Source organism: Lissotriton vulgaris, chromosome 7, assembly GCF_964263255.1.
Source record: "Lissotriton vulgaris chromosome 7, aLisVul1.2, whole genome shotgun sequence".
In the NCBI taxonomy this organism is placed as follows: Eukaryota; Metazoa; Chordata; class Amphibia; order Caudata; family Salamandridae; genus Lissotriton; species Lissotriton vulgaris.
In genome coordinates this window covers 617,579,690-617,605,532 of record NC_141695.1, presented here as the reverse complement: position 1 = coordinate 617,605,532, position 25,843 = coordinate 617,579,690, and the positions used below count along the sequence as shown (strand labels likewise).

Here is a 25,843-nt window from a genome sequence, read left to right as displayed (position 1 = left end):
AACACATCAGGCTAAGCCCTTCACTTCTCCAGTTTAGCAAGAGATTGAAGACATGGCTCTTTAACCAGTAACACCTATTATATGATCCTCTGGAGTAATCAGCATCGAGCGGAAGTTATGCGAATTGTCTAGCGCCGAGACACCTGCGGGTATTCGTTTGCGCTTAAATGGCAAAAATAAAATAAATTAGAATAGCAGTTAATTCTGAAAGTGTCTTATTACAGGTGTGTGAAGATTGTTGGTACTGGCCCACTGACATTATGGCAGCACTACTGAGTAGTCTAACGGTGCACCGAAAAGAAAGCAATCTTTGTCATTAAATTGTGAAACTGTTTTATTAAGAGTGCATGCTTGCTGAAAGTGCTGAAAATATTGTCTTGGAAGCATAGCAGTGCTGTTGTGAAGTGCATGAATGCACAGCTGCCCTACTCTGAAAGGACCATCCAAATTAGATACATCTGTTCAGCAAACTGTTGCATTAAGACTAGACATGGAATTACAGCCTGCGGAATAGCAGGCAATGTTCTGTATTACCAGGTTTAGCACAATCGTGTCGATGTATAATTTAGGCAGGAGTAAACCAAGATGACAAAGCAGGTTTATTTTAAACAAAAAGTTTATTTAAACAACACGACACTGGACTTGAAAGGGGAAAACCAACTAGAATATTGATTTCTAGCAATTCAACCCGACTCAGACAGATTTGGTCTACATGTAACAGCTACGTACAAAAAGGTTATAAAATCGTCCTTGTTTTAACAATGATAAAAAAAAGAAAAAAGCTTAAAGAGTCTCAAATTGAACAGGGTATGTGGGCTTACTTTGCTTGGGATTCTTTACTATTTAAACAGTGAAAACAAAATAACTTACTGGAATGAACACACCACTGACAAGAGGAAAGGGAACTGTTCCCAGGGGCTCGATTTACGTGCCCATCTCTCTATAGATGACGCTGGTCAAAATTATACAATTAGCCATTTTGTTGGAGAAAAAAAAATAAAGACAAGCATTATGTCTGTGCACCGACGTCAGGCAATTTATATACAACAGAGAAATGGAAAGAATGGGAGAAACTATACTGCGGCCATGGGAAAGTGCACGAAGATCGCTGCATCCTGCATGGGCCGCATGAGTTGTTGAGACAGCACAGTTCCAAGGTGTAAATGAGGTTGGTTCTTTAATCAGCACCCCCCGTCTGCTGCTGGAATACATCAATTGTATCTTCATCCTCCATTTCCAACTGTAGAAAAATTAAAGTTGTAAGTGTTCAGCCATATCATCCGGGCAACCAACTCTACACAACTAACCCTGCACAGATCAGCCAGCTCAAAAAAATAGAGGTATTGAGCTGTGGACAGTCTCACTCAACACAGGCTGTGCCAGAGCTCAATCATGGAGTAAATACATTTGAGAATCCAGGGCTTATGTTTGCTTAAGACAATGCATGTACTCAAGCTTATCATCAAGGACGACTGGCAAAAACAGGATTAGCATTGGCAACTAAAAGGCACAGAAGAGCTTGCAGTAAAAATTGCAAGTTTGAAGACTGAGGAGGCATATGGTCGTATACAAAAAGTAAATGACCTATCACAAACAACTTGGAAAAAAGTTCAAGCAGAAAAAAAAAAAAGATTGGCCCTTCATCCGTAGCAGTGAAGCAGACTACTTTAAGATTAGATCTAGCCAATACCTTTTGATTTAACTAGAATGAAAATTATCAGCGTACTCAGAGGGTCTTCGAGGCAGCCCTCTTAATCTACTGAACGGTTGGGTCCTTCACACTTTTCTTCCACTCACTACAGCATGGGGCAATGGATCAGCCTCTTATTCATTGGCCAACTTCACTGAAAGCATTCTACTCTTCCACAAAGAGCAAGTCCCTAAAAGTAGCGATCAATAGATGGGTCTCCTATGGCAAAAGTGCTCTACAAGGCCTAAAATAATCAAATAGGTTAGACACAGTTTGATATATATTAGTTTTGACAATTGGGCGTGTGTGTATATAGGAATATAAGGCCTGTCAGATTTAAAAAAATAAAGTTTTAGGAAAACCAAGACATGCACTGAAATTCAAAAGGCTGAAAGTTAACACTAAAGCTGACTGCCAATGTTTGTTTGTATCAGACAAATATTTGGGACACTGGAGGGAAGTGAAATTGAGACTAGACAATACTACAGAATCTTATCACTACTCTAAAAGACAACTTACATTTTTCCTCCCATCCGGATAGTGAAACCTATAGGATAGTTAAATACGTACTTAAGTCACTGATGATATAGCAGTGTATGTAGTATTGCTATGTACTTGCTTGAGGTTCTGTTGACATGTTGGACTATTTAAAAAGTATGCTAATAAACGGTTTCATTTTGTTTGTTTTTTAAAGTGATGCTTTAAGCTCAGGCTTCATAGCAGGATAATGTGTGTTTAGAAATAACTAACAATTACATTCTTGCAGCCGTAATGAAATAAAGATTAGATTGGCCAAAAAAAGATTCAGGATAGTTTTTTGGGGTAACAGAACACAATGTCTCAGTTTTGAGACTGCTTTATGGTGGGGGACTAAAGACGTAAATTGGAACAACCGAAGTAAGAGGGCCAGCAGGGATGTGGAATTCCTATAGCCTGAATCCCAGGACATATTGCTTGGGGTCGAGGGCAACGCGTTTTCATGTGTATTTTGTCCTTGGGACAAGTAGGCCCAACCCCCTGCAGCATAAACCCTTTGGCTGCCAGTTTGCAGTACATTATGAATCAGGGAAGGGCACTGTCTGCAGGTAATGTAATTTTTTTGACCAAATGTTAATGCTGTTCAAACTTGTGTTTACGGTTTGTGTTTAATTGAAAGCCTTTATTAGGGTGAGCGCTCCAAATAATTGTTGTAAGCTCCGACTGCACTACCGACAGTGGTTCCAGTATAAAAATGTGTACAAGTTTTCAAAATCTGGCAATATGAGGCTATTTATAATGCTCCCACAAAGCTCTCTGAAGCAATCAAACATTTGTAGAGCGTGCTTCTCACCCATGAGGGTCTCAAGGTGCTATGGGGGGGGGGAGCAGCTGCAGGTCGAACAGCCAGGTCTTGAGACGTCTCCTGAAGGTCGGCAAGTCCTGACGCAGGTGGATGGGGATGGTGTTTCATGTCTTGGCGACCAAGTGGGAGAATGATCTTCCGCCAATGGTCGTTCAGCGGATGCATGGGACGGTGGGGAGTGCGAGGTCGGCGGAGCGAAGCTGGCAGTTCGGGGTGTAGAAGGACAGTCATTTGTTGAAGTATGCTGGTTGTGTTTTGTGGAGTGCTTTGTGAGTGAGGAGCTTGAAGACTATTCTCTTGTTGACCGGGAGCCAGTGCAGATCTCAGGTGGGTGGTGATGTGGCTGTTGCGAGTGAGTCCAAGGATGTTTTGTAGGCTTTGGGAGTCTTTTCTGGAGTATGGCTGCTGTTCCTGCATAGAGGGTGTTGCAGTCGTTCAGCCTGCTGATGAATGTTGCATGCGTGGTTGGTAGGTGTCGGGGCAGCACCCAGCATGGCCGGCCACCAGGAGTGGTTTTAAGTGGAGGGGGGTGGAGCCCAGAACGAGGACCCTGTCTTGTCCAAGTTCAGTTTCAGCCACCTAGTCTTAAACCACTCTGAACTGGCCTTAATTCCCTCATGGAGGTTGAATTTGGCGGTGGCCGGGTCCTTGGTGAGTGAGAGGATCATATGGGTGTAGTCAGTGTATGAGACGATGTAGGGGTGGTGTGCTCGGACGAGGTTGGCGAGCGGTGTCATGTGTCTCAGGTGATTGTGGTGGCTTCGGACCTGAAGGGTGAGGCAGACTCTGCGTTCTGCTGGTGAGGAAGGAGGTGATTCAGTCCAGGGCCTTGTTTTGGATCCCTGCGTCATGGTTGGGTGAGCGCAGGGTGCAGTGGCAGACGGTCTACGGCGGCCGAGAGGTCCAGGAGGATGGGGGCTGCAGTGTTGCCGTTGTCCAGTATGGTCCTGATGTCAGTGGCGATGATGGGGGCAGTTTCGGTGCTGTGGTTGCTGCGGAAGCCGGATTGGGAGGAGTCCAGGAAGTGGGTCAGATGTGCTTGGTGGGTGTAGAGTCGGGGTGATTGCGTCTGTCAGTGTCTGGGTGTCGAAGCGGTAGTGGATGTCTGCAATCTTGCGGTTGAAGAAGGTAGCCAGGGAGTCGCAGAGTTCTTGTGATGGTGGTATGTCATTGTAGCAAGAGCTGGGTGTTGAGTTCTTTCACAATGTTGAAGAGCTCTTTGCTGTTGTGTGCATTGTTGTCGATGCAATCTTTGGAGGAGGTTCTTTTTGGTGGATCGATGAGTTGGGAGTGTTTGCGTCTGGTATTCAAGAGGGTTGCATGGTTGTCTGGTCATTGCACCACTGTTTCGAGTCTTCTGCAAACATGCTTGGAGTTGGAGGTTGGCGTTGAACCAGACGGCTCTCGTGTTGGTGCGCCCGTTGGAGGGCTTACTTATCGGGGATAGGGTGTTGGCGCAGTCATTGAGCCAGTGTCCGAAGTTGTTGGCTGCTGCGTCTATCGTCAGAGGGCCCGGGTGGAGGGTTTCGGGCGAATGTGGTGTTGAGCTGGTCTGTGACTTTCAGCTGAGGTGTGGGCTATGTTGTGGTTGGTTGTGTGAGATGTGCTGCTTGAAGGAAAAATGGATGCAGTGGTGGTTGGTCCAGTGGAGTCCGGTTGTGTGGCTGAAAGTAACGTGGTCATTGGCGAAGAAGGGACAAGCGTGTGGCCGGCAGAGTGGCTGGGTAGGTGTTGTGACTAGTTGTTGGGAGTCAGAGGGGTTGCTGTTGTTGGCGTTCAAGGTGGACGTTAAGGTCCCCGAGGAGGATGCAGTCTGTGGAAGTGAGGGTGTGTGCTGATTAGGTTGGCGATTGATTCCCGAAACTGTGGTCAGGGTCCCGGAGGTCTGTAGACGCAAGTGATCTGATGCAAATATTTGCAGAAGCTTGAAAGCAAGATTGACGATTCTTAGCTTTCAAAATAAAATGTTCATTAAAAAATGAACAGCAAAACACACAAGATGATAGACGGAATGTTGCACAATGGCATAACATTCACCTCCGTCCATCACCACCCACTTTTGTACCATTAAAAAATGAAAGCAGAATTTGTTTTGGCTTAACTACTGTCACATTTCAGGTACCATTTCTTTGCAGCATCATTTAGTGCTAGTTTTTCCCCAAAAATATTCCTAATGGAAAATCAGTGTAACCAATTTCAATAAGATTATGGAAAACAAAAAACAAACAAGTATTGGCAAAGCCATTCAGTTTGAAATTCTTGGTCAGCTTTTTAGTTTTGTCAATGTGAGACTTGTTTTGGCATGGTTTTTGTAAAACCTTATTGCTGCAGGGCCCACACCATTGTAACAAACATTGGCAAAAGCAAATAGTTTTTTGGTCTCAAAAAGCACACACTGCCACAGTTGTTAAGGGCACGGAACAAAACTACTTTGGGTGCAGATATGCTCCTAGTGAAAGAGCAGAATACTGTCACTCACAGTGAAGCCAGCCAATAAGGCGAGAGACTGAATTTTAATAAACACAAAAGACCACAGTCCACGCCAGAACAAAGTAAGGGCCCAATTATTAAGGAAAGTCTTAAAAGTGCACCTATGGTATATGTTCTTGGATTAAGTGCAGCTATAGGTTTTCATGAACTCCAAAGAATTTACAGAAGTAGGACAAGAAATATTACTTCTAGAAAATATTTGTTAACTGCATTTTAGCATGAGCAAATGTACATATAGATTTGCTCATGCGAGCACTTCACAAGTCTTTAAAAGACCATTAGCATGTTAATGAGGCTTTGCTGTTTCACCCCTTCTAAGAGTCCCTGCAGCTCGACTCTGCATGTTGCTTACAGATTCAGCCCCCCCCCGAAATTTGACTCTAGTTGCGCCTCTGCACTAGTGATAATACATATTTTCGGCACAAACGTATATAATTTCCAAAAACGAGCATCCGGCCAACCCACAATGCACATGACCATAAGGGGCGTGTCTACAGTAGGACATAAATGACAGCTGGTGCAGAACAAGGTGATGGATGAAATGCAACAATTAATTTTAGCCACTGGCATTCACTTTAGTTGCATTCCAGTATACGGTTTTTGCCCACCGTGCCACTCTAGACAAAGGCCTAACTTATGAAAATCAGTACAGACCTTTCTCTTCATGGGAAAAGTCTAAAAATGGCAAGACAGGATCACAAGCAACCCTATACCGGTTTTGTTCTAGTTGGGGTGAAGCCGAAGTCCTATGGCACAGTGACCATACCTGTCGCACTTATCGTGTCAACTACAACAGTCAGACGGAAAACTCAAATTAATCACAGGAACAGGCAATCACTTGGGTCACATTCCAGTCAATTATCCTTTTAGTGTGACACACTAAGTGAGACTGGCATGTCTAGATGTGGGTCCAGGGCTCAGTGATCGACTGGAATCAAACTGCACCAGACTGAAGAGCCCCAACTAGAGCAAACCCGCCTTGGACTGCTCGTGTTGCGTTTTACATAAGGCACAGCCTGGCAGTTTAGGCTGAACTATTCCTAATAGAGCAGGATCATGGCTGATTTGCATATGGAGGTGTCAAGTCTGTGGTAGCATGGTGAGCAATAAAAAAAAATGGGCTTGCATGTGGTTCGTAATTGCCAAGGGCAAAGATTAATTCTCGTATCCCAACCATCACTTTGTTTACTTCAATTGAGGTAGAAAGCATTTATGTATTTAAAAAGACATGAAGGAAGTTTCTTAGAGGAAATAAAGTTACAAAAGGATCCAAGCCCAAGGGGATCTGAAACCTGAATCAACGTGTAGCAGTTAATAATAATCCTGGTTCTCAATAGGTTACTCAGCTGGATCCTGATGTGACTGCGATCCAAGGGACAAAAAGCCATGGTGCTGATTTTTTTTTTTTTAATACAAAAATATATCCCCAACACTCACCTGTGCAGGTGTGTCTGTCTCGTTAATGGGCTGCCCATCAAACCGGAACCTGATCTGCCTCATGGACAAACCCTGGAACAAAGACAGGTAGCGCATCAAAACAAGCTGCATGCATTCAAGCAAACCAAGCCCCATTTATAAGTCCAATCCTTCTCTAAGGGGAAGAGTGCATTTTATCAGTACGCTCCCTGGCATCACGAGGACACCACACCCTGGATTCCAATGCCCCCCCCCCTCCCCCAACTTTTACCATTCTAATACAGCTGCTTTTATTTATTTAAAAAACAAACATACAGCCACACTTGCAATGTGGATCAGTGACCCACGTCGACAATAAACCAAAGCCATAACCCAAATTAAAGTGCCCTGTACAGAAGAAGAAAAATTCACAGCATTAGAGAGTTTCCCGCAAACCTGGGGCACTGTAGAAGGTAGCTTTACTTAGTGTGGGAATCTCTGCCAGTGATATGAACAGGGCTAGAGTCTAAGTGAATCAGATTCTAACATGGTACTGTCTTCCTCACATGACGTACTTATTTTACCTCATGGCGCCTCGGAAAAGCCGGCACCACCACCAGTGAAACCCACGAGCCTTCTGTACGACTTGGGAGTTTAACCTAAAGCTAAGAACAGACAGCAAGGGGGAGGAGCTATTTTACCATTCAAAAAAAGATGTACCCAGTATTTAGTAGCTGAGCAAATTTGAAAACTAGAAACAAAAACCAAAAAAAACACATGGCAGACCTGGGAAGTGAAGTTACCATTAAAATTATTCTAAGCATGTAGAGGTTCCGCAAAGGTGTTCCAAAAGTGAAGGGGGATGTGCACATGATTGAAATGAACCGATAATGCAATGTACAACTTCCTTCAATCGCCACCGATCCAATATGGGGGCGAAAATACACAAACCAGTAGGAGATGGCATTCAGGAAGACAACACAAATTTCGGCACAAAGAGTACATTTGCACGAAAAAGCATGCCCCCTATTAAAACAACGTAACAGACTATGCAAACCCGCGAGTACACAAGAGGCATCGCTAAAACGTTAGTCTAGGCAGCTAGTACTATACAGATGTGCCACAGTTAATAATACTGCCTGGATTTATGATTTGCAGTCAAGAAGCCAGAACGTTCTGCTACCGGTGCTGTTGATAACTTTACAGTCTTCCCAACACATTATTCCAAATATTACACGCACAGCCGACATGACACGAGTTCTGCCTGGCACATCATAAAAGCAAGCATTGGCAAACTCAAAAGGCATTACCGTTGAAAGTTTAGCCAACCTGTAGACTTAGCCAATGCTTGTTGCTGAATATCAAAAATAAAAACAAGCAGGGCAAGCATGATTACGGGTGCATTAAGATGCTACAGCTAATATTTTTAAAACGTAGCAGATCTCGGAGCAGTACATTATAAAGGTGCATGTATTATCAGAAATTAATGTTCCAAATAAAAAGCTGCTAGCCACCAAAGGAAAGTGGATGGGGTAAAGGAAAAATCACCACAACGGGGGCGGGGTGGTACCAGAACCAGGGTAAGGCGAGGAATGGATGGGGAGGCAGCATACGTATTGATAGCAAGAAAACAGCCACGAGAAAAGTCATGCAATCAGTTTCATGGTTATAAAAAAAAATTAAAGCAATTTTCTAAAGGGGGCGCGCAAACAAGAGGAAGGAAAGCCATTGAATAACCTAGGAAGCAAATGAGATTGCCAAGAAAGCTAACCAATGGACCGCCCAGAGCCCAATTTTAAGCTATTTGTGTACAACATAGGTCACTCGCCTATCGCTGTCTGAAGCAAGACCAAAAAAGCCTTAAGAGACCAGCTTAACTCTCGCAAAGAAGCTCATTTTCCATCTCGGCTCTTACCTGTCGCAGACAGTAGGCGTTCAATTGTTTACTAAAGGGTGCATTTCTATCACCTGTCGTTGACAGTAGGCTTTCACTGGTTTACTAAAGGGTGCATATCTAGGCTCTCACCTGTCGTTCACAGTAGGCTTTCATTAGTTTACTAAGGGGCGTTTGCCTTTTGATCTTAAACTGCACCACGGAGCCATCCTGGCCCGCCACTTTCAAGTTGATGTGATCATTGTTTTCAGTCTTTCCGCCTTCCTGTGGAAGAAAAAAGGAAGGCACAAATCAATCGATGTGCAGAGAGCAGATAATTCATTTCGGGAAAAGATCTCAAAAGGCATTGGTCCAATGCAAAACAAGGAAGCAAAAGTAATGTCTCTTGACGACTATATCCAACTGTAAAGACACATCCTATATCACCATGAAACAGTGAAAACAAACTTAAAGGAAGTAGTGTGTGAATGTCATTTACAACTTATCCAGTCCCCGGACTAACGAGAAATTCGTCCATCTAAAAGTCTACGGTAACCTAAACACTTCAGGAAAAAGCGGGTTTATAACCATCAGCATCACATTTAAAAGCTATGCACAAATTGTACTTGTATATACCAAGCTAGAACCCCGTTATATTGTCGCAAGCCTTTCAATACCTCGTTACCAACCCAGGATTTATATTTTTCCTTAGGATCAAATTATTCCCGGAAATGCTGCCTTGGGGGAGTGATACTAACACTCAAACTAATGGCTCGAACAGTAGCCCCTCTGAATAAACCAAAACAACAAACAAGAACTTCTAATGGCCCAAGGGTCTATTACTCAGTATTACCTCACAGGACTAGCCTGCCCAATAAAGGCCACTCTTGATAATTATGAACTTCATTATCACCAACCTGCCGAGCATCAAAAAGATTAACATACACCAACCGAACACCAGGCCCACTTACATATATCACGAGATTCCCAATAGTCCAGCCATGGGGTCGCTGCTGTCCAAATACAAAGGACTGGTAATGCTTTCCAATAAGCACCTCTACAACCCGGCCGCTTAACTTATGCCAGGGCCAGTACACCCCATTACTTTGCGTGGCATTACTGCACAAGCCAAGCAGCCATAATACCTATTTTCCTGGAAAGGGGCCACAATCCGTGAATACACCCCCCAATATCCGGGGCTCATTCCTCAAACACTGCTGCAAGTCTAGTGTCACACTAGAAGTCGCATTAACAGGGACTCATTTCTAAAGCCGCTCACCTACAAACTTTGAAGGGCTTAACCCGTATCAGTTGCAACTCCTCCCCCCACAACACAAGCCTCATAACGAACGGAGTCCCCCAACGTAGGCCTCATACCATGCCTGGAACGGATGTCGGCATGTACAGGAGATGCAGCTTCCGTGACCCTGTAGTTCGTCCCAGCGCAGGATTACAATTCCTTCCCGCCCGGTGCAGGCCTTGCTCCCCCCTCCTACCAGGAGTTCGCTTCGCCTCACCCCGCCCCCACCCCCAGCAGCCCGCGTTCCCACAGAAGGCCCTGCCGCCCCATCAAACTACGCCCCCCCCCTACTCCACGCGCTCACCTTTGGCTTCTCGTCCGCCATGGCCCGGGAATTGGGGGGGATAGAGCCGGTACTGAAGCCGCTACACTGGGGGCTGAAGACGCACAAAGGAGGGTGAGCGGGAGCCGCGCGAGCCTGAGGGAATGCGGGAGCGCGCACGGCCGCACACGTTTATCAGCGCCCCCGCCTACCTGGCCCGCGTGCTCGTGCCCGGGACTCGGCCTGTCTCCCCATTGGTTGCAGGTGGTTGCGGGGGCGCGCACGGCGGGTGAGAGCAAGGAGGGGTGCGGGGGCGGGAGCGCGCGGAAGACATCTTAGGAGGCATCTAGGCGGGTAACGGGTGGGGGATGGGAAACTCCGAGGACGTAATCGCAAAGTCTCACGGGGCATTGTAGGCCCGGTCCTAGTGCCATATAGGTCTATTATAATTAGTAATCTAGGTGAATACCAGGCTTGCGAGTCACAGGGCAGACCAAAACTAACATGAGCGTCAAGTAGAAGACAGGCCCTAAACTGAGCCACACCAGAGAACTGATCATAGCACGAGGAGTGCTACGTATAAGCGAGTGCAATGATGGTTCAACCCTCTATGTGTGAATTCCTCCAAAAAGCGTTGTAATCTGTGTATACTCATAGTTTTACTTCCATTCTCTCACTAATTAATGCACGTGTATGTGCAAAGTACACAATTCAGGTCAATGTCACAGAATCTGCCCCTGTTGCTTGAAGCAGGGCACATCTCCAAAAGACTAAATCGGTTTTGGGGCGCTAGCTGGATGAGTGGCTGATGTATGGACCAGTACCAAGATTGACAGCTCTTCTCTTAGGGGCTCATAGTCCTGAATTTCACATGGTTCCAGTGACAGTAGTTATAGACCCCCATGTGGAATCAAAGGTGTGCACACCAGACTCAAACTTCTTTTGGGGTCACAATTGTACCAGTCACTACGGTGTCAATTTCAGAGGCCACGTCAAAAGTAGTTGTGGGCACTCTCTTCACTGTTCTGGTACATTGTGTTAACCCCTTCGGTGCTCGTGTGTTCATGACGAGCTGAGCTCGTCATGACCACACCCATTATCATTATGGCCCAGCCCAGCAGAGGAATAGCCTGCGCAGCCAAGGTGCTAAATGGGGTGCCATTTTTGTGTACCATATGTGATGTACAAGACATTTTAGCTGAAGAAATTACACATTTTTTTATTTTTTATTTTTATTTTACATAGAGGCTGACAGTAAGTAAGCAAACCACGGATAAAGAATACAGCATGAACAATAAATAACTGCAACGGAGGGGGAGAGAAAAAAAGAAAACAAGGTGATTAGCATAGTCCGTTCACCAACAATCCTAGAATGGGAGTCAACTCGGAATGTTGCATTCTAAGACATTGAGCCTGTAGATCTAACAGAATGTAGAAATTTAAGTTTTAGTTTCTGGGGATAGCAGAGGCAAATGATGCATTCTAAAAACACACTGATATAAAGGCTTAGGCCTCACCCTAATAGGGTTTATGAAAAGCAGCTTTTAAAAGATTTGCAGGTGCCTGTTCCCCAAGTTAAGATTTGGAAAAATGTCACTAAACAATGGTACTTGATTTCATTACTTTGGTTAATCTGCTCCTATTACATTTGAAAGTACACAAAACCGTTCAGCATACGCATGAATGTTGGTAGCAGCAGAATACTAAAAAGTAGCTTAATTTGTGAAAATAGTTGGCAACAGTGAAAGAAAATTCAGCTATAGAGTTTGTAGAATTAGTGAGGATGGTATAATGAACGAGGCAAGCTAATAACATAATAAAGCTCTTGCAGAAAAGAAAGAATGGCAAATCACGAATATGACAACCATCAGGAGTGGTAGGACAAAATTGTTAAAGGTTTTAATAATTATAATTAAGGCTCCCAGTTGTCCATTTTTTACAGATAAAAACCAGCAGAAAACCGTTTGTTTTCCTGTTTGTAGTTTTTTATTAAATGTGGATAAAATGGAAATGAGGTTGTTTTTTGAGTGAGTCTAATTGCTATCACTCATGACTGCCAGGCCAATACCTGTCCAGATTGACTGGTAAGAGGGATACAAAAAAAGACATTTTTAGCAATGAGGCTTAATCAGTAGGAAATAAGCACAAGGTCAATACTAGCATTTGTATCTTTTCATATAGGCGTATTGATTTATCATTTGTGGGTGTGCATATCATTGAAACCTGTTGAGCATTCAGGTATAAGTATACATTTATTGATTAAATTAATGTGCAAATATACTAGTTTCATCATTTATTTTTTAACAAACCCCCGAAATAAAGGTGGATGAATACAGATACAATTAGTGAAAAATATATATCGATAAAGATGGAAATGTGGAAAAAATTAATTCCATAAAATCGTGAGCCCAAATTATAATATCAGAAAAAGCGCAATTTGTTAAATTCTAGGGTTTTCTGTTTGATAATAATAATAAGACTTTATTGTTTGATTAATTAAAACCATTACAATTGAAAAAACACATTTGATTCATTCGTAAAAAAGACCACTGAATAAAAAATACAGGACCTGTGAATTTGCTTAAAACCCTCAAAAGCACTGTAAGCAGATAATGTTCAGCTAGGAAGCCAGATTCTAATCGGCTATTAATGGCAGTATAGGGTTCTGTTATTGAGCCTGCGGAGTGAATGCCGCCCTACTGAGTTGAGGGAGATTTGGCAGCATTGGTATCTCCCAACAGTTTTGATGCCTTGATGACAAATTTGGTAAGCCCAAAGTTCAGATTGGTGTTGTCTGGATTTAAGGCAGCTATTATGGCCTTGCGGCATGACCGAACTCCTGGCCTGATTCATTCTTCCCGCAATACTGACCGTCTGACTGTAAGCAATGCGGGGCATACACAAACTATATGTTCCATTGCTTCGGAGTAATAGCCGCACATCCTGTATTTGATTGCAGGAACAGCGCCATTCAGAAAGGGTCTTCTGTACTGTAACGGTCTAGATGAAAAGCAAAAAGTATAGCCTTGAAAATCTTAATCACAACCATATTTGATTTTCATGGGCAGAGTACAAGAACTTCTGACTTGAAGTGGTTACTCCAAAAGAGCAAGACCTATATTTGATAGTTTTAGTTCCAAGCACTGTCATACCATCTAACTCTTAAACCATCGTTAAAGATCTGACATCTCTTAATCTAAAGGTTACTGTCCTCTAAGAGGTCCTCTCAATCCCTCTCCATTTGCAGCTGTGACAAGACAAATAAAGCTAAAGATCAGCAAATAGATTCATGCGAGGTTGGACTATAGACCCTTGAAGAGGTGCTTTATTTTGAATAAAACAGGCTCCGAGGCAGCTTGGTATTTTACAAAAACTTCAGCTTGCTTTATTGAAGATAAGGAGCCCACGTACTGACGCTCTTTTCTGCATTTGTTGGAGTTGGCAACCAGGGAGTCGAAACACAGAACATGGATCTATGTACAAATATAAATACAACATGCATGATAGGTAACAGCTAGCATGTACAAGAATAAAGATATAAAGGAAAGACTAGTCAATACTGCATTTGTACAAATATACAGTGTGCAAGCTAGGTAACAGCTAGCATGCACATGCACGTGAATGACAGATATAAAGGAAAGACTAGTCAGCACTTCCACCCTGTACACTAGGTGGACTGTATGTTGCCTCCAAGAGACTCTCTAGCTAGCTTAAATGTGTATTTTACAGTTGGAACCTTAATTATGTGTCCCTATATGGCTACTGTTGGTGAGCCATAATGCAAATAAGTCTACTGTAATTTTTTAGAATCAGTTGGGCCTACTTACCTCGGTTGTCCTGGAGTCTTCTTCTCTTGCATCAACAACTGAATACCAAGTACACCTCTTTGGCACTTAACTCCCAGTATAGCCAGTCAGACCAGTGCAATGTTTATTCTGGAAGGCGATGACAGTTAGACAACCCAATCACAAGGATTCAAAATATCATTTAATAATTCAGTATCCAGTCGGTGCTTTTTCTTAGCTAAAGAAAAAGTACTCTCTTCTATACACAAAATGTAAAACTATATAGGAAAATATTACTGTACTTACCACTATATTTAAAAGTACAGGGAAATGCAAGCAATGTTTCACAGGGGACTTACAATAACAAGGTGGTAAATACCTATTTTAAAACCATTAACCAAGAGTGACATATTCACTTCTTATGGTAAATACCTCATATTGTACGTTTTCAACAGGACAATGAAGCATAAAATGCAGAAGCAATTTTAACACCAAATTATGCATGTTGCTGCCTTTTTCTGGACCTTGTCACCCCAATGTATTGAATCAGGTTTGACTTGCCCAGTATTTATCTGGGGAAAATGAGAAGGTGATATATTTATCACAAATCTCATAATTCAGATCCCTGCACACACGTAATGAGGATCTTAGTTTCATTGTCCTTTCAATGTATTACACCATCAGCTTAATGTGGGGTTGATCAGAATGTTCCTAATTCAACATTTTCTCAAGTCTCTGGGAAGCGCTTACCTTTGAACAATGTGCTAGATTTTGTCTCCCATGAGGTTATTAGATTCTTATGTGGCACAGCTTAACCCAGAGGATGGTGACAGGGTGTCTCCATGAGAACAAAACAAACAAGAGTAATACTATACAATATCATACTAAAAGTAGCAATCAGACATACAGCAGAGATACAGAAACAAATATGTCACAAGAAAAGAAGATGATAAGCAAAAATTAGGTTGTAGTGGGAGAGAAGTAGCCGGGAATGGTGGGGTACTAAAGGTGCCAGGATGAGAGGGATATGACTCTCATCTGTATCCATTGGAAGATTCTAGAAAAAGCTTTTGAAAGAGTGGGGATATACATTGTTGGACCAATGGACCCCCCCAACAGCATCTGGGCACAGATTTATACTGGTGGTAGTGGATCATGCCACCAGGTATCCAGAAGCTATTCCCCTTAGGACCACTACAGCTCCTGTTGTGGCCAGGGCCCTACTTGGAGTTTTCTCCAGAGTGGGGTTTCCTAAGGAGGTTGTCTCTGACAGAGGTGCAAACTTCATGTCAGGATACTTGACTGCAATGTGGAAGGAGTGTGATGTAAATTACAAATTTATCACACCCTATCACCCACAGTGCAATGGGCTTGTGGAGAGATTCAACAAGACCCTAAAAGGGATGATAAAAGGGTTACCTGAAAAGCTTAGGCGAAGATGGGACATCCTTTTACCCTGCCTTCTGTTTGCTTACAGAGAGGTCACAAAGAAGGGGGTTGGCTACAGCCCCTTTGAGCTTCTATTTGGGCATCCTGTAAGAGGACCCCTATGTCTTGTGAAGGAAGGATGGGAGTTACCTCTCAAAAAGCCTAAGCTTGACATAGTGGACTATGTACTTGGTCTCCGCTCCAGGATGGCAGAGTACATGGAGAAGGCATCCCAAAACCTTGAGGCCAGCCAAGAACTTCAAAAAACTTGGCATGACCAAAAGGCTGTCCTAACTGTTTCCAGCCAGGACAGAAGGTGTGGGTGTTGGAGCCAGTGGCCCTAGAAGCTCTCCAAGACAAATGGTCTGGACCCCATACCATCATTGAGCAAAAGGGAGAGGTCACCTCCCTGGTGGACCTTGGAACTCCCAGGAGCCCTCACGGAGTACTGCATGTGAACAGGCTCAAGGCATTTGTTGACAGGGAGGACATGGGCTTGCTCATGGCCACAGATGAGGGACAGGAGGAAGAGAGTGACCCTCTCCCAGACCTGCTCCCTCAGAACCCTGATGATGGATCAGTAGATGGTGTGGTCTTTTCTGACAGCCTCTCTGAGCATCAGCAAAAGGATTTCAGACAGGTTCTTCAATCCTTTAGACAAATGTTCTCTCTGACCCCCAGTCAGACAAACTGGTGCACCCACGAGGTGGACACTGGTGACAGTCTGCCTATAAAAAGTAAAATCTACAGGCAACCTGACCACGTCAGGGACTGCATAAAGAAAGAAGTACAAAAGATGTTGGAATTGGGAGTCATTGAACCCTCAGAGAGCCCTTGGGCTAGTTCTGTAGTTCTAGTACCAAAACCTCACACCCAGGATGGTAAGAGAGAGATGAGGTTTTGTGTAGACAACAGGGGTCTCAATGCTGTCACTAAGACGGATGCCCATCCAATACTCAGAGCAGATGAACTCATAGATAAATTGGCTTCTGCCAAATTCTTGAGTACATTTGACCTAACAGCTGGCTATTGGCAGATCAGGTTAGCTGAGGATGCCAAGGCCAAGACAGCATTTTCTACCCCAGGAGGTCATTACGAATTTGTGGTGATGCCCTTTAGTTTGAAAAATGCACCTGCCACTTTTCAAAGGTTGGTGAACCAAGTTCTCACTGGGTTGGATGACTTTTGTGCAGCATATCTAGATGATATTGCTGTCTTCAGCTCCACCTGGGAGGATCCCCTGATCTACCTGAGGAAAGTTTTGGAGGCCCTGCAAAAGGCAGGCCTCACTATCAAGGCTACCAAGTGCCAGATAGGGCAGAGTCAGGTTGTGTACCTGGGCCACCTTGTAGGTGGGGGCCAGGTTCAACCATTGGAGAGCAAGATACAGGCCATAAAGGACTGGGCTCCTCCAACCACCCAGACACAGGTCAGAGCTTTCTTGGGCCTGTCTGGTTACTATAGGAAATTTGTCAGAAATTATGGGACCATTGTGACCCCACTTAATGACCTGACAAGCAAGAAAATGCCAAAGAAAGTTCAGTGGACAGTAAGCTGTCAAAAGGCATTTGATGACCTAAAGCAGGCCATGTGCACTGCACCTATTCTCAAGAGTCCAGACTACTCCAAAAGTTTCATTGTCCAAACAGATGCTTCTGAGTTGGGTGTGGGAGCCGTTCTATCTCAACTGAATAATAATGGTCATGACCAGCCCATTGCTTTTATAAGTAGAAGGCTGACCCCTAGAGAGAAACGTTGGTCAGCTATTGAGAGGGAGGCCTTTGCTGTGGTTTGGGCCCTGATGAAGTTGAGGCCATACTTATTTGGAACTCACTTCAAGATTCAAACAGACCATAAGCCCCTCTTGTGGCTAAATCAAATCAAATCAAATATACTTTATTCGGTTTTTATAATATAAAACCATAAAAGTTCATAAAACATACAATTAACAATCCATGATTATCATAAAAACACTTTGAGTGACCAAGATACAGTAAAATAGGGACATAATCATAAGAGAATTATCCACTCCAAGGTTGAGACAGTATCAATGGAGTTCATATGCGGTTTTATGAATCCTGCCTCATGAGGTATGATTTCGGAAGAGGGGGATAACTGGGGAATTTGGGGTATAAGTCGTGTAAGTCCCATAGGGATATTGGGCCATCTCTTACTTGAGGCGGCCAGGTTTTCAGGTAAGGGACAATATTTCTGTCTCTGAATCTCACAAGAATCAAGTCCCCAGCAACATCTTTGGGAAGGGAGCCCAGCCATCCCACCCTTCTGACGCTCCTTATTGCTCTGTATAGGTTACGAGAGAGTGGCCTGTTTTTAGACAGCCAGAATTTGGTTTTATTAAGTAAGTCAAGTTGTGTCTCAGTTTTTCCAGGTGGGAGAGCAGGTACACCCGCAAGGATGCACACATATGGAGCCGCTTCCGGTGGTAAGTGAATACAATTGACTTTGTTGTGACCTGCTCTAGGTGCGGTCGTCTGAGGGAGGGAAACTTTGGCGGGGTATTTAACTATTTTTTGCCCTGATGCACTATGGCCAGCAGGTTGTGTTTGACACCTTTTATCCTGTACAAGGGGTTTAGAAACTGGGCAAGTAGGAGGTGACCTGGGGTGGTTAAATGTGTCACTGCATATACCAGCCCGCGGGTTTGATTTGATGGCTTTCTCTATTCTAGAGAGCCTATCCCCTAACATGTTAATTTTATCAAGCAACGGTGCTATCATAGAGCTTACCATTTGTTCGATAAGAGGGAATATATGAGAGTGGGGAGGAGGTGTTAAAGCCTCTGAATTCTCAACAATCGAAAGGGTCATTGAGGAATTGGCGAAGGGTGTATTTAAGCACAGTTTTTGAGTTTTGGAATAGTTTCCACCTTGAATGGCACTATTATGTTTGCATTTCACCGATGGAACCTGGGAGGGTTCAACACTTACAGTGATCGGGCTGCAGGTTTTGTTGAAAGGTATGGGGGCATCTAGAAGTGTAAAATTATCTGGTAGTGTACCAGCGTTTTTGGGCGGAGGGGGAGTTTCCAAAGAAGCATAGTTGGATTTGCATAAGAGATTTAACTCATCTAACAGGGAAGGCATTTGCCCAAAATCCGCTATGCTAGTAGAATGGTCCCCCTTGGAGATCATGGTGGATAAGGGATATAGGGAAGCAGTATATGAACAGGGCCACATGTAAGGAGACGGATCGTTTAGAGGGGGGGTAGTTACCTCTTCTTAATGCTAGGCCTACAATGTGACAACCAAAGGGGGTGGCCCGTCCCGTCCTTATCTGGCCTTTGAGGGCCGTCGAGGGCCCGACCTTTGCCCGAGCTTAGCCCGCGCGTGCCCCGCGCTGCGGGATGCCCGGGCCGATTTTCAAGGCCCCCGGCACCTCCTGATGACGTCTGCAGCGGGCGCCGCACACAGCCCCCTGGTAGTGGTAGTGCTGGGGCTGTGGGCGCGAGGGTGCAGGAAAGCGTGTGATGACCAAAAGCAGCGCTCGGGCTGCGAGACAGAGGACAGAGTACAGGCAAGTTTCTTTTTCCAAGCCGTTTCCCTCACGGCTGTAACCAGGGCGGGAGGCAAAGAACCAACAGGTGTCCCCCAGCTAGCGCGTCCCGCGCTGCGGGATGCCCGGGCCGATTTTCAAGGCCCCCGGCACCTCCTGATGACGTCTGCAGCGGGCGCCGCACACAGCCCCCTGGTAGTGGTAGTGCTGGGGCTGTGGGCGCGAGGGTGCAGGAAAGCGTGTGATGACCAAAAGCAGCGCTCGGGCTGCGAGACAGAGGACAGAGTACAGGCAAGTTTCTTTTTCCAAGCCGTTTCCCTCACGGCTGTAACCAGGGCGGGAGGCAAAGAACCAACAGGTGTCCCCCAGCTAGCGCGTCCCGCGCTGCGGGATGCCCGGGCCGATTTTCAAGGCCCCCGGCACCTCCTGATGACGTCTGCAGCGGGCGCCGCACACAGCCCCCTGGTAGTGGTAGTGCTGGGGCTGTGGGCGCGAGGGTGCAGGAAAGCGTGTGATGACCAAAAGCAGCGCTCGGGCTGCGAGACAGAGGACAGAGTACAGGCAAGTTTCTTTTTCCAAGCCGTTTCCCTCACGGCTGTAACCAGGGCGGGAGGCAAAGAACCAGCAGGTGTCCCCCAGCTAGCGGGTCCCGCGCTGCGGGATGCCCGGGCCGATTTTCAAGGCCCCCGGCACCTCCTGATGACGTCTGCAGCGGGCGCCGCACACAGCCCCCTGGTAGTGGTAGTGCTGGGGCTGTGGGCGCGAGGGTGCAGGAAAGCGTGTGATGACCAAAAGCAGCGCTCGGACTGCGAGACAGAGGACAGAGTACAGGCAAGTTTCTTTTTCCAAGCCGTTTCCCTCACGGCTGTAACCAGGGCGGGAGGCAAAGAACCAACAGGTGTCCCCCAGCTAGCGGCTGAATCAAATGAAGGGTGAAAACCCCAAACTTCTTAGGTGGTCCATTTTCCTACAGGGGATGAACTTTACAGTGGAGCACAGACCAGGGACTGACCATGGCAATGCAGATGGTCTCTCGATGTATTTCCACTTAGAACAGGAAGACTCACCTGGTCAAGGTTAGTTTAATGTCCCTCAGTTTGGGGGGTATGTAGGAGAGTAGGGTCTGCAATCCTATGGTCACCCCAGATTTTTGCTTTTTGCTTCACTGGTTTACGACTTTCCCTGGCTGTGAGCCTGCTAATCAGACCCACAGCCTAGCTGTTCTCGCTCTAAATTGACATCCATGTACTTTAGGTGCATTTACCAATTGGTATTGGGTCACTCTTGTAAGTCCTTGTACAGTGTACCATAGGTACCCAGGGCATAAGTGTACCCAAGGCCTACCAGGGGCTGCAGCATGTATTGTGCCACCCCTGGCTGGCCATCTAAACAGACACAACTGGCTGGTAACACAGCCGGGGCAAGGTGGTGTAATCACCCTTTGCTTTAGATATAGTATACCTATATCTAACCCTAAAATGGACACATACCCTCCTATAAGTCACTCCTATGGCAGGCCTTAATAATTCTGGAGGCAGAGTGCTTGGAATTATGTGAGATGGTGTTCTAGCATGAGCTGAGCCTGTCTGCAGCTTTTGGAACCAAGTCCTTTAGCTGTTTCCATGATAATGCTATACCATATACTCTTAAGTGCATCATAATCCTCGCGGTTATCGCTAACTTTGGCATAGCATTATCAAAACATGTCGAGTAAGGTGTCATACGAATTGGAATACTACCCCCTCACCAGTTCTGGCGACGGGGGTAGCATTCCACCCTTTTAGAGGGACACGACATGTATGTAACTGTGAACCCCGGTTAAAGTTAACTCGAGCCTCAGCATCACAAAATGGATGCTGCCATCACAGACACAAGTCTGACCTCCTGCTGCTGGGAGTCCTTCCAGGCCTGGACAAAGGGTTTCCTGCCTTGGGAGGTGCTAGCAACACCCCAGACAGGATTTTGTGTATTAGGTAGGACAGGCTGAAAGGAATGAGGCATGCCTGGGGCACACAAGTTGTCCCTGCGCATACCCCGGTTCAAACCAGTTGCTGGGGCACTCCAGCCCCAGCTCTGGCACGAAACCTGACAAAGGATAGGGGGTGTAACCACCCCCCTTCCTGGTCCCACCCATAGGAGGGACCTAGTCGCAGTATAGCCCCCTTTAGGAGAATAAAGGTAGGAGCTGGTCCCATTCCAAATTAGATTATCCTGAACAACTCTACAAAGAAGAAACTCTGGACTTCGACGTTCTGCTCCACAGAAGACTGAAGAAATCTCCCTTGTGGCCAAGGAGTGACCACCCTGCACAAGCAGGCACCATCAAGCGTCCTAGCGGTTCACTTTGTCGTCCTTCCTGCCGGAACTAGACTTCAGAGCCCGACGAGATCCAGACTTCCAGACCTCTCCGACCTCTACCTACATCTGCAGCACAGCTGAGATCCGTGGGTGCGACGAGACACGTGGGACCGGCCATCTTGAAGAAACTGCACTTCGCTTCCAGCACGACTTCAGAGGCATCCTCGAGAAAGTGCTTTTGGGATTGAGAAGCACCAGCCCCGAGCAGCTCCTGCACAGAAGATCAGCCCTCCAGCATCCACGAGATCTGCGTGGGGCCCTTTTGCTTGATTGCTGCTCAACGCGTTGTATGGTCACTTGCCGGCTGGCTAGTGGCCTCCTAGACGAAGATCCACGAAATCTACACCGCTGGTCTGGTTGCTCCAGACTGGCCCCTGCTTCCCTGCAAAGGCTAAGCACCCCGGACCCTCCTGGTCCGCACCAGACGTCTTTTCCACTCACCGAGTGGGTTGCCTTTGCCAAGGCCTTTTGACGCCGAATCCGGAACAGACACCGCCGACAGCGAGAGCCTGCGTGGGACAGCTCGTGCCTCAATCCTGGTCGTCGAAGACCCCTCCTGGTCCACCTGGCTGCAGAGTCAAGCGTCCACTCTTCACCTGATCGCGACAACAGCATCTGGTTCCTTCCTGGTTCCACTCCAGTCACTGGCTAGTGACTGTGAACATTGTCCCCTCTGCTTTCAGGTCTTCATCTTCCTCGATCCACCCTTGGATCACTCCGGACATCTTCCTCCTGGTCGCCTGCAGCATCTTTTCTTCAAGGCTCCATTGACTTCAACGCAGAAACCCGACACACTTTCACACCTATGCACCCGCAGCCCGTGGGTGAGGTAACGAGAGCATTTCGGTGCTCAAGGGTAGATTGACTCTCCTAGTGTCCAGGTATCCAGTCGTTTTAGTCTTAACTAGTCGGGACTGTCTATTACTTACCTTTTCGTAATTTGTAGTGTCCATTGACTTTGTTACACATCTCGCGTGTGAGTTCACACTCTGCACACGCGTCCCGTGGGCCTCCTGCCCCTTACCTAAGGTTAGGGTAGTGTAGTCCCAGCGATCCTACAGCCTCTGGACAGCTCCATTCCTTCTATTGATTTCCTTATACCATTTACTTAGTATATGGTTTGTCGTGCCCCTTGGGCACCTTTGTAATTTGTGCAACTTAACGTATTTTTCTTAAGAGTCTAGTCATGTGCTTAGCCCTCTGATCTCATAAAGAGTTCAGAGGTGTTTGTTAGTAATAAATATCTTGTTTATTTTCATAACAACCTGCGTGGTGTCCTTTCATTTGGTATTCAAGGGGTTATATGTGGTAAAACAGCTGGCTTCACATGCCAAAAGAGTTTAGCCTAAGACTGCTTTGTCCATGCTACCATTAGGATAGCTGGTCTATAAGGTTGACTTACAACCAATCACCATAAGGGTTGTTTGGACTGATACAAGGTGATCACTAGAACTAGTGAGCATCATTGTGAGAAGTTGGCCTGATATGTAGTGTTTCCAATTCTGGAACCACTTGGTATCAGTCCAAACAAACCCCAAAGATGTCTGGTTGTAAGTCAACCTTGTTAGACAAGCTATCCTAGAGGTAGCATGGACTAAGCAGCCTTAAAGGCTTAACTTAAGAGGTCGTGTTAAGCGAGCTGTTTTACCACATACAATCCTGTAATCAAATGAAAGGACACCACACAAGTATATATTATAAAAATATATGTATTTATTTCTAAATTACTCCCCAGTACTCTTTATGAGGAAAGGGGCACAAGCGTTAAATCAAAAGCACAGTAAAACATATAAAGTTGCACAATTTTGGATAAGGGCCGGTGGCCACTTAAACCATACACTAAAAAAGTGGTATAAGGAACACTGATCGAACAGTGGTTAGGCCTAGGGCCTAGAGATTCGCTGGGAGCAGTCAGGACTAGCAATGCTGAAGTCGGGAGTAGCCCACAGGAGACGGGTGCAGCACGGAAAGTGCGGCTCGCACCAATGCAATGTCAATGGTGCGTAAAAGTTACTTAAAGTGAGTTAAAAGATACTTCCGCTGAACCTAGAGGAACAAAACTTTAGACACAGACCCTAGAGGTGTGTACCAGTGTGGGAACACCGGCGTTGCAATGTTACCTCACCCACAGGCCGTGGGTGCACAGGGTCGAAGTGGCGTCGGGTTTTGACACGCAGGCTCTTGGTGCTTGAAGCTGTTGCAGCTGCAGGCGATGTGAAGCAGAAGTGTCCGGTGCGATCCAAGGGTGGATCGAAGTAGAAAAGTACCTGAAAGCAGAGGGGACAGAGTCTGGGTCACTCAGCAGTGACCAGGGTGGAACCAGGACGGAACCAGGCAATGTCGGGCGCAATCAGGTGGTTGTCGATAGGCTTCTCTCCGCTGTCACATGGGCTCTGGGGCATCTGCGATGTCCAGGAGCGGGTCACGATCTGTCCCACGTAGGCTCTCGCCGTCAGCACCGTCGGCTTCAAGATTGCAGCAAACAGCACTTGGCAAAAGCAATCCACGCGGAACCGGGAGATTGCTTATCACTCGAACCAGGAGGGTCAGAGTGGGGGCTCCTTTTTACAGGAGCTTGTGCAGATCTGGAGCAACCAGAAAAGCAAGTCGTATTTCAAGTTTCGTCGGCACAGGGGCCACAAGCCAGCTGGCAAGTGACCGGGCCAACGCGTCGAGCCGCCACAAGCAGAAGGGCCCCACGCAGCACTCGTCGAGTGTGGAGGAGGTAGCTTTGGTGCAAGTGTAGCTCGGGGTGGGGGCTTCTCAGACCCCGGTGCACAGCTTCGAGGATCACTCGTGGGCTGCACGGTCAGCGTCTCGTGGCCTTTTCAAGATGGCGTGCCCCACGCTTCCGGTCGCCTCCACTGGTCTCAGCTCTGCAGGGACTGTGGATCGGGCTGGGAGAAGGCAGGCAAGCTTGATCTCGTCGATCTCTGTCGCTCGAGTTCCGGCGGGAACTGCAACAAAGCAAGGGTCGAGGGCTGGATGTTGCCTGTTTGCACAGGGTGGTCACTCCTTGACCACAAGGGAGATTCTTCAGTCTTCTGCGTTGAGTAGAAAGTCGAAGGGTCCAGAATTCGTTTCTTATGTTTCTTCAGAATGATCTGAGTTGCATTGGCACTGCTCCCACTCTTATTCGAATCTGGTGGGCTGGACATCCTGCTAGGTCCCCTCCTATGGGTGGGACCCAGGAAGGGGGTGGTTACACCCCTTTCCTTTGATCCAGGCCGTGCTGGGACGGGGGCTGGAAGGCCCCAGAACCGGTTTGGCCGGATTATGCAAGGGGTAGCCTTGTGCTCCCCAGGCAGTGTCTGGTTTCTTTGAAACCTCCCTGCTACAATCCACTATCTCCTGTCTGGGGTGGTTTAACACCGCCCTTCGACAGGAAACCCTTTGTCCAGGCCACCATTTGCTGAATTTCGGTCAGCAGCAGGAGGCCAGACCCGTGTCTGTGGCAGAGGCATCCATTTTGTGGATCTGAGGCTCATTTTAAATCAACCGCGTTTCAGTAAAGTAACATGTCTTATCCCTCTAGAAGGGTGGAATGCTACCCCCGTCGCCAGAACTGGCGAGGGGGTAGTATTCCAATTCGTATGACACCTTACACGACATGTTTTGATAAAGCCAAACCAAAGTTGCTATATAACCGCGAGGATTATAAGGCGCTTAAGAGTATATGGTATGGCATTATCCCGGATCAGCTTAGGGAGTTGTTCCCGACAGCTGCAGACAGACTCAGCTCATGCCAGAGCTCCATCTCACATAAAACCACGCACTCTGCCTCCAGGATTGATGAGGCCTTCCATAGGAGTGGCTTACAGGCTATATATGTGTCCAGATGTAGGTTTAGATATAGGTATACTATATCTAAGCAAGGGGTGATTACACCCACTTGCCCCAGCTGAGTGATCAGCCAGTTGTGTCAATTTAAGAACCAGCCAGGGGTGGCAAAAGCTATGCTTCAGCCCCTGGTAGGCCTTGGTGGCACCTATGCCCTGAGCACCTATAGTGCATGGTACAGGGGCTGACAAGGAGTCCATTTCCAATTGTGGTATGTACCTATAGCACATGTATTATAAATTTAGAGAGAGAACAGCAGGCTGGGGGTCTGATTAGCAGGCCCACAGCCTCAGTAAGTCGAAAACCAGTGAAGCAAAAAGCAAAAATTGGGGTGACCATAGGATAGCAGACCCTACTCTCCTACACAACCCCCCCCCCCAAACGCAGGGACATTAAACTTAACCTTGACCAGATAAGTCTTCATGTTCTAAGTGGAAGTACCTGGAGAGACCATCTGCATTACCATGGTCAGTCCCTGGGCGGTGCTCCACTGTAATGTCCATCCCCTGTAGGGAAATGGACCACCTGAGCAGTTTGGGATTTTCACCCTTCATCTGATTTAGCCAC

The 25,843-nt window shown here is 46.3% G+C and overlaps 1 protein-coding gene across 3 annotated transcripts; it reads right to left on the bottom strand.

Annotated features, from left to right (window-relative positions):
• Positions 1 to 598: 598 nt before the first annotated feature.
• Positions 599 to 10,554, bottom strand: SUMO2 (small ubiquitin like modifier 2). 3 transcript variants are annotated; one of them, XM_086930779.1, is made up of 4 exons: positions 10,395 to 10,554; positions 8,944 to 9,063; positions 6,960 to 7,031; positions 599 to 1,240 (listed from the first exon to the last, which is right to left on the bottom strand). In XM_086930779.1, the coding sequence occupies exons 1-4, from the start codon at positions 10,413 to 10,415 to the stop codon at positions 1,178 to 1,180; spliced, it is 276 nt and encodes a 91-aa protein (XP_086786905.1). In that variant the 5' UTR covers positions 10,416 to 10,554; the 3' UTR covers positions 599 to 1,177. The 3 variants fall into 3 exon arrangements, with proteins under 3 accessions (XP_086786905.1, XP_086786904.1, XP_086786903.1); XM_086930778.1 differs by having other exon boundaries at positions 8,944 to 9,075; positions 10,395 to 10,539; XM_086930777.1 differs by lacking the exon at positions 10,395 to 10,554 and adding an exon at positions 10,168 to 10,352 and having other exon boundaries at positions 8,944 to 9,075.
• Between the last annotated feature and the right edge of the window lie 15,289 nt (positions 10,555 to 25,843).